The following is a 9,807-nucleotide window of genomic DNA, read 5'->3' on the forward strand; positions in this document are numbered from 1 at the left end:
AATGTGTCCATGTTTCGTAAGGCCGCGGCATATATGAATTCAGATAAACTTTTCTTTTTCCTCACGTGAGCATTGGTATAGTCATACCGCTAGTATTATATCACCCAGCCGTGGCATATATACCTGCTACCAACTTTGTAAGAAATGTGGGCTGTGGTATAAATCTAACCCGAGTGCTTTGCCTTCTCCACGTGAGCAATTGACATGCTCATGCCCCCACCACTAAGCCTGGGGAAGACGCCAATCCATTGCTAGCCTCACGCCAGTTATTGGAATTACCGTTACGGCTAACCAGCAGCAGTGGCATACATATATAAATCTGTTTTAATATATATATACGGCTAAACAACAGCAAAGGTCATTCGCCAAAACCAAAGAAAATGGATTGGAGATAGTTTTGCAGTTGTGAAGTCCTCATCTGACCTGCAAAGAAATTTCATAGAATTAATGATGGAAGGTGGCGGTCCAGTTCAATAATAATTTTATCTAAATAAGTGGGAGAAAAGCATGACAGGACTGTGGCTTTGAGATGATGAGAGCCTTGAATCAAAGAGGATTCTAATAGTTCATTTCCAGATCCATGGACAAGTTATGGAGGATATAAACAATATTTTAGATCGCTCTTGACTTGTTTGACGTAATGTCTAAATAGAAAGGTGGTGAAGGTGAACAAAGCATGTAGAGTGTTAGCGAAATGCTTGACAAAATGAAATGCTCATTCCTGACCTGTAGCTTTGAAAGCTTCACTCATTAAGTCGTCCAAATTCAGATCAGCATCCTCATTTTCTTTGGCATTTGGCATATTTGAGAAAAATTTTGATAATCAAACTATGAAGTATAAATATCAGAGGCCAGATTATGCTCCCATTTTAAGAAGTACGCTTCCAGACATTGGTGATACTATTTTAGGAAGTGTTTGCCTTCAAGATTTTTGGTCATCTCTTGAGAGCGAAAAAAAGACTCCTTTAGCCAGAAAGATTTTGGAAAGTGGCTTAGCACAAGCAAGAGGGCATCCTATTTTAGCACAGTACCCAGACCTAGTATTGGAATGCATGAAGGCTTATCATCCAAATACTAGAGAAGTTATATCATCAAATAATAAAGTGATTGTCCGTCTGAATCTTGTTTCTATTGCCATTGCCTTCCGATTGCCTACCAAAGTGCAATATGCCAACATCAATCTAAGAACCGCCAAGGAGTACTGTATCTCAAATCAAACTCAATGTTTGAACACTGTTGCCATGTTATGGCTCTTGCAACCAAGAAAAGGAAAATCTCAATTAGGCAAATCCATTCACAAATCGTTGTTAAAGGAAGATGTGGTAAACATGGTAACTCTATTGAGCAAGATAGTTGGTCTTCGGGATTCACACGAGTTCAAAGGTTGGATGTTCTTGTTTATCAACATGGTCTATGAAGGAAAGCAACATATTGATTGGGCTGAAATTATCAGCAACTCACTAAATAGACAGCTCATGGATCTTCAAGAAAATGACTACTTCTACATGACTTCATACCTTTTCTATGCTATTGCAAGTACCAAAAGTTGGCCAGGACTTAATCGGTAGGGTATTTATAATGATGCGACTCTCATTTACAATCATCTTCCTTAGATTCAGTATGACAACAGCCTGCACCATTTTAGAAGAGTGAACGATGCATTTACAATGCTGACTGTAAGAGAAATTCAAGGGAATATTGGACTCAAAATTTCACCAAAAGCAGCGACGAAAATACAAAAATATGGAAGTGTTTTCATACAATTCTTGAAGTTTACTTATATCAGGTTAGCTGCCTATGATGGGTGTCCACTGATGCTACCTAGATTTGTTGATGATAAATTGGTCTTGATTGAAATGTGTAGGCAGATTAGTCAAATCAATAAACTTTGCAGGAACAGGAGGATAGATGAAATACCTTTTCCTATCGGCATCGGATATTATAGTTGTGATACTACATCAGATGCCAGGAACATAGAAAGATCTATTGCCACAATAAATTTGCATCCTTATACGATGTGTTTCCCTTATGATAGCAAGGGCTATGCAGTGAATGAGTTAAAGTTAAATCCCAGTCTTGGTCACTTCCCTGCTCTAGAGAACTTTTGGGACGATTGTGAAAATGATTTTGAAGTCAAGAAGAGAGATTGGATGCAACTTACAGTGAGGCAGGTAATAGACTTCAAGCTGGATATTGATGTGACAGGTGTAGATGATAATGAGGTTTCCTTGGTTGATCTTTTCTACTATGAGAAAATCGAATTGCTAGATCTCCCTCCTATTGATTGGTCGATTCCGGAGTTAAAAAGCTTAAAAGAAAGGACTGCCTTTGTTCTTAAAAGGACAAGAGACTGGACCAGTAAAGTCAAAGTAGAAAGGGCAGCTGCTGAATTCCAAAGTAGGGAGAGAAGAGACGATCAAGGAGAATCATCCCGAATGGCATTAAAGGAAACTTCTGGTGAGAAAATGCAGCAATTAGATTCAAGTGTTCCAGATCAAGATGAAGATCTAAATCATCCGACTAAGTTTACAGTCAAAAAGAGGAGGACAAAGATGAAAAGTAAATCTACTAGATCAAATCAGGAAGGAAATGAGCCTAATATGAAGGATCAAGGAACTCCCCAAGCTGTTGAACCACACATTCCCGCTACATCCTCTCATGATGTAACAATCCCTCATTCGAGTCTCTCTCCTCCTAAGATATCATTAATAGACATCATACAGCTAGATAATCAATTATCTAATTCAGAAGATTTAATGATGATTGCTGAAAATATACCAGGCGATGTGCAAGTTTCAAATACTACGCATTCATGGTTCTAGAACAATCTTTAAAAGAAGAAGAAAGTTGTTCAAATGATTCTACCTCCATTTGATGTGATCTCTAGTTTCCTTCAAAAGCCTCCTAAGGTGAAAAAGACCAAAGTGATGTCTAGGTTAGCCATTGATAAAACTTCAGGCAACCTATGCATAGAAATAGCCAAGCCCATAATTGAAAAGAGTGCTGATGAAGCATCCGAATCAGACTTCATTCTAGATAAGGTTGATCTTAGTCCATCTATTGCAGAAAGAGATTTTCAAAATTTTGAAGTAACTGCTGCCCAGATGTTACAAAGGGCGAAGAAAGAGAAAAGAACCAAGGAGCAACTCAAGGAACAAGTTCAGATGCTGGTATCTTATATCGATTCAATCAGTGATTCCTGTAATGCCAAAGCAGTGGTTACTTCACCGGGTTTAGCAGGCCCTGATGGTATTTTAGATCATACTGTTGTTGAAAGAATAGACAAACACAAGTCACATAGTATGATGATCGAGCTTGGATACACAGGATGATAGAAGATGCTTCAAAACTCATAACTGGAGTGAAGGAAATATATGAAAAAGTCATTGAACAAATGCAGGAAATTTCGAAGGAGCTAGAAAATAGCAAGGAACAAAAATCCACCTGGCAAAAAGTAGCTGATGAATTAAAAGAAATGGCCAAGTTAGATACAAGCATCCTACTTGAAAGATTATTGCTGATCCAAGTGAGAACCAAACACGTATCTAGAGTAAAAGTGTTGGTTGGAAAATGATAAACATTAGCAAAGGGATCACTGAGTTTGAAAAGCTAATAGCTTCTTGGGAGCAGCTGAAAACAAAAGTTACAGATGAACTAGTCTCTACTATCACAGGTGGGGCGACAGTAGGTGACCTTCAGCATATTGATTGCCAATTTCTCCTTGATTCCTTTAGTGTCCAAATTCATTCAGAAATAGAGAATCGTGTATCAAATGCTGAAACTATGATGAAGCTCAGCCTGGTTGCAATCACTCTAGAAGATTGTAACATTTCAGCCTATCGGCAAGAGTCAAAAGAAATTTAGGATAGATACTTCACAGCTAAACTCAAGATGGAAAATGTGTTCATTCTGAACTATGAATCAATGATGATCATCCTAGATGCTTACAGGACTTTTCAGGATAAGTCAATTGTGTCCGGATGGATAGAGTTAGGAGCTAGAAGATCAGTAATTGGATATGTATACATCTTTAGGAATTCTAGCTAAAAGTTTTTTTTTTTGATAGTTTTCCTTGTATAGGTTAATTTTATTGAGGTTAATTAACCACCCCAAAATCATGTATTTTGGAGGTGGTTATTAACCACGAAGAGGTAGTTATTAACCTCTATGTCTATATAAGGACTCTTTTTGGCTTTGTAAAGGGGACTTTTTTGTTTTAAAATAAGGGAACACTATGCTGAAATTTTGATCAAGAGATAAATTTTGAAAAGTATGTATAGTTTTTATCTCTGAAATCGAAAAATCTCTATTATCTTCTTGGTGCAAGGAAATGAAATGAGATGTGTTTTTGATTTCTTATTCTAAAATCAAAATTGTTGCAGTTGTAGTAGGCATTCTCACGGTATTGTGCGAGTGTTTATGAATAATGAATATACATGATAATACTGATCACTTTCAAGCGTAGTTCTTGATTACCTTTGTTATCATTCTTATTTACCCAAGAAAGTTGTGAGGTCATGTGGTGCATTCGTCCTAAAAGGCTTTCTCTCAATCTTTGAAATTTTAGATTCTTTATTTGAAAACCCTTTTAAAAATTATATCATACGAGGGAGCTGCCCCTCTAAACGTAGAGTAAAGCTGCATACCAAGGGCCTATCCAACTTTTGTGAACAGTTTGCCACATAAACTCCATTGGGCAAATTCTACAGTGACAAATCTGTTTACCAACACACATCAAACATCACAAAAAAAAAAAAAAAATTATTAGGGAACTATTGGCTTTTACTATATTGGGTATGGGGAGATTCCTACTGTGAGGAAATGTAATCTCTGGCTTAACAATATATCTCAACTTCTCACAATTCCTTCTAAGGAATTTCTTGGCATCTTCAGAAGCATGGGTAATTTAAATTAGGGCCCTAATCCTCACAACCTCAGAATCAACTTTGGCATTCACCGAAACCCAAACAAATTTATGGTAAGAATGGCATAAGTGACCCATCATGTTTAACATAAGAATTAATCAAATTAGTTGACTGAGGACTTTAAGAGCACAATGTCTTCTGGGTGGGCGAGCGTAATTCGAATATACAAATTGAAGTTAAAAAAGGGCAAAATGCTTGGCATTGACACACTGATACATTTATCTGAATAACAAAAGAAGGAATGGATTCCATAATTCTTACCTGAACAACGAACACGCAATTGTGATCGGGAATGTTTGAATGGAAGCCTTAGGTGCAGCGTATTTAAGTGGACGGAGTGTCCATCAAATTTCAAAGGAAGTGAAGTCATCGCCATTATAATTTATTTCAGCAAGGTAGCTGATACGTGACAGCATAGATGGACTTTGGGTGCTCTTATATCCTTATCCATCCTCTATGATAATTTGAAAACTCCAAAGTCTAATTATCAATCAATGGATTAACTATTAACCTTCACGACTTCTGCAATGACCAGATTTAAACGGTTCTCTTGATTAGATGGTGTATTTTGTAGAGAATGGAGTGGAGGATATTGTTTATTGGATAATTTGAATAGTTAGCTGTCATGTTTATTAATTAAAATATTGAAAATGGTGATGAATGGTTGTTTTCCAAAAGAAAAATAAGTAGTGATAATAATAATAAATATAAATAATTGATAACTAGCTTAAATTTATTTATTATATAGAATTAAAAATTAGGTAAGAATTACATAGTTTAGATTAATATTTATTTTAAATAATTATAAAAATATGATTTATTTTCTTATTGACATATACAATGTAAAAATTAAATTAGTCTTTATATTTTTAATGAAGTGTAATCTAGTTTGAATGGCAAGATTAAATTATACATATCATAATATTCATTTTCTATTGTGAGATAACAAGGTAAAAATGAATTTTGATTTTAATAAAGTTTAAAATTATTGTCTCCTTGAATGACATTTCTAATATCATTAAATCTACAAATTAAGAACGTACAAATAAAATAAAATATTCATTAATTGGTTTCATATTGGCATTATATTTTTCCAACTACATGTGTTCCTTTAAATTATCATCTCACTGTATCACCCTAAGAACTAGACTAGAGTGTCCCCAAACTCATATCGAAGGAACAAATTGGATTCATACCAGAAAGATCTATTTTAGATGGTATAATCATTATTCAAGAAACGACACATTTGGCAACCAAAAATAAAGAGGCTAGTATGTTTATGAAATTGGACATACAAAAAGCATATGATATGGTGGACTGGAGATTCTTATGCAAATCATAAGAAGCCTTTGGTTTTTCTCATCAATGGATTAATATCATCTTCAATTGTATATCAACACCCAAAAATTCACTCCTCATAAATGGAACCCCAAAAGGCTTTTTCAATATATCAAGGGGTATTAGACAAGGAGATCTGGTATCATCATTCCAATTTATCATTATGGTGGAAGCTTTTGGGAGATCAACAAAAAGAGCTCAAACAGTAGGCAACATTAAAGGTATAAATATTGTAGACAACATCCCAAACATCGCCTATCAATAGTTTGTTGATGACACAATATTGCCAGGAGAAAGCTCTTTGGTTAAAGCTCAAAATTTTAAAAACATTATCCATCAATACATGGAAGCATCAAGTCAGAAAGTAAATGCAGATCTAAGTCTAAGATCTTCTTTATAAACACTAAACCTAATATAGAAAAATCCAATTTGTAACATTATGGGATATAAAAAAGGAACATTTCCATATAAATACCTAGGAGTAGAATTAGAAAAAAGAACTAGTCACAATAAAGAGTGGAATAGTATTTTAGAAAGAATTGATACGAAAATAGGATGTCAAAAAGGTAAATGGTTAACAAAGGTAGGTAAAGTGGCAAAAATTAAAGCAATTCTTTCAACAATCTCTACATATCAAATGTCTTGTCTCCCATTAATCAAAAAAGTAAATAAAAGTCTCAAAGGGAAGCTAAGAAGTTTCTTCTAGAATGATATAGATGAACAAAAGAAAATGGCCCTAATTAAATGGAAAAATATATGCAAACCTAAATAATTGGGGGGATTAGGGATAAAAAAACCTTAATTGGAAAAATAAAGCATTATGAAAAAAAATTGTATGGTGAATATGTCAAGAATGGGAGCAAAAGTGGGCAAAAATATTGTATAAGAAATACTTAAATGAAGAGGATCCCTCATCCCTTTTTAGGATGCATAACTTACCTAAAGGATTGGATAGTTGGAACTTTATTGTAAAATTCCAATCACTCATTAGTAGATATGTAACTTGGGATATAGGATTAGAAGAAGAAGCACTATTCTAGATAGATTCATGTGATGGACTTCCATCACTAGATAGCTTAAACATTCTGGCAAATGTTAAAAACACATTAGTAAGTCTATGGGGTAATAAAGTAAGAAATTATAAACAAGTAAGGGAGGAGAATGGGATTGAGATATGGGAATGGAAATCTATAGAGAATATAGGTCTAGATTTGGAAGGAAAAAAATATGTTAGAAGAAGCTCTTAAACTTCAAAAGGTCAACCATAAAGAAAGGAGAGAAAAACTCATTTGAGGAGCCTCTAATGATGGAAGAGGTAGTGTTAAAACAAGATAGAACCTAACAATCCTATGTCAAATATGGGAAGCTATAAATATGCCTATCAAATTATCCTGGATTTAGCATGTCTATCAAAAGTAGGAATCTTCCTTTGGGCAGCAATACAAAAGAGTATTCTAACAACATATAGACTTAAAAAGATAGGAATTGAGGGACCATCAAGGTGCTATATATGTAAACATGACAACAATACTATTGACCATCTATTATTTCAATGTTCATATGCAAAATAATGCTAGGAGTGGCTCCGAAAAAAGCTAAGTTGGACCTCTCCTTTACTTGGCAATCTTGAGAATCTACTGTTAGGATGGCCTAATAGTAACTCTTTTCAAATCTGTGAAAAACTCTAGCATATATGTCCTTCTATCCTTTTCTAGAAGATTTTGAAAGAAAGGAACAAACAAATATTCTATGATTCAGAACTTGACTCCTCATCACTCCTCAACAAAATTGAAGTGAGCATCACAGAAGTCATGAATAATCATTTAAGAAGAATAGTGAAATAGGAAGGATCTTTCATAGAATGTGATGGAGAAATGAAGAAAAATTGGGACAAACTCATTAATCCATCTCTAGTATACAAGAAACAAAACTAGGGAGCTAGATTGGAATGTAAATGGGAACCTCTACCAAATGGTTGGTATAAATTAAATTTTGATGGAGCTTCTAGGGGAAATCCTAGAAAAGCTAGAATAGGTTGCATCATCAACTCAGACTCTGGAAAATGGGTCATTAAAAGAGCCAAACCTATAGGTATTATCACAAGCAATTTAGCAGAATTTGAAGGCCTCCAAGAAGGGCTATAACTAAGCTTAAACTTAGGGATTAAGAAACTTATTATAGAGGGAGACTCCCAAATTGTTCTTAATACTTTAAGGAAAAGGAAAACCCCAAATTGGGTACTGAATTTGAAACTTGAAGAAGTGTTAAAATTATTAGATTTACTAGAAGGAACTAGAATTCAACATATATTCAAAGAAGGTAACAAAAAATAAGATCTCCTTGCAAATAAGGGAGAAAATGGGGAGGATATTATAATTCACCAAGACTCTTAAACTTTTTTCTTTGCATTAAAATTTGATCCTAAGTTTTATTAACCTTTAGTTCATTCCCTTCTTAACTCATTTATCTTTAGATTTAATCTTGTTATCATTTTCAGTGAAGAGTATGGATAATAACTAATAGGTTCAAGATAGATGAAAATCATAAAACTTTAGCCTTGAAAAATTTGGTGGTCTTCAGATCCTTCGATCAGGGTATCCTCTATAAAAAAGGCCTTATTGTCAATTGATCTATCTTGCATGTTTTTCTAATAAATATATTTAGTCTCTGTAACTAATTGTCAGCAATAGTAGTCTTTCGTGCCTTGGTAACCCGAACCATGGTACATAGGGGAAGGCAACACCCTAGTCGAAGAACTTTCTATGTAGGTACTGATGGTATTGAGATAATGCAAAGATATTTCTCTAACATAGAGGAATCTCCCTTGATCTGACTCTTTCAATCTTTTCATATCCTTTCACCACCACTACTTTTCGCTTTGGCCCTAGGACACCTTTTCAAATCTGATTGATTTTTCCTTTTTGCAACTACCTAAGTTTGAAAATAACTCGTGAATCTGTAGCTTTATCGATTTAGCAATTAGATTTCAATACCAAGGATAGATTAATCCCTCAAACTTGGGTCTTTTTCATGCATTTTCTCTGAGATTTGTAAGAGATGGACACCCCCATTAAACTATATTGTAATTCAAGGCTTATAGCCTTTGATGAACCTATCAAGGTAGAATGATTGAGGTTGATGTTGATCAAAAGCAATAAGGTTGTAATAAGGGCAGACATGATGGTTTTGGGAGATCAATTCATCAAATGCCCAAATAGATGGAGATCAAATAGTGACATAGTGGCAATGTTTGCAGCCATATCCTACCATGTTTATGGTGATAATGATATAGTTGTGGAGCTCTATTCTAAGATTTCCAACCCTAATATTTAGCTTGGTCTTGAACAAGCATTATGGAATATTAGGGAGGACCTAACCATCCCATGAGCTGTCAACTATGGAATGCTCTATATCAAAGAATCAGAAGTCCCTACATATCCAATCATCTTCATAGAAGATGAAGATGGTTTCTGGGCAACCCGACCCATTTTTGCAAGAAATCTGAGCTTCTTGGCCTATTACCATGGGTTTTTTGACCCAACCA

At 34.7% G+C, this 9,807-nt stretch overlaps 1 protein-coding gene across 1 annotated transcript in view; it reads right to left on the bottom strand.

Annotated features, from left to right (window-relative positions):
* Window positions 1–5,467, bottom strand: part of LOC149543194 (Tetratricopeptide repeat (TPR)-like superfamily protein) — a 121,972-nt gene extending 116,505 nt beyond the window's left edge. Inside the window, exon 1 of the mRNA XM_089798067.1 lies at window positions 5,187–5,467. Coding sequence (XP_089654193.1) covers window positions 5,187–5,301 — 115 coding nt within the window. The 5' untranslated portion in view covers window positions 5,302–5,467. The remainder of the gene's footprint in view (window positions 1–5,186) is intronic.
* Between the last annotated feature and the right edge of the window lie 4,340 nt (window positions 5,468–9,807).

This window comes from Cupressus sempervirens, chromosome 8 (genome assembly GCF_028749045.1).
Source record: "Cupressus sempervirens isolate cs-2001-9-10 chromosome 8, ASM2874904v1, whole genome shotgun sequence".
Classification (NCBI taxonomy): domain Eukaryota; kingdom Viridiplantae; phylum Streptophyta; class Pinopsida; order Cupressales; family Cupressaceae; genus Cupressus; species Cupressus sempervirens.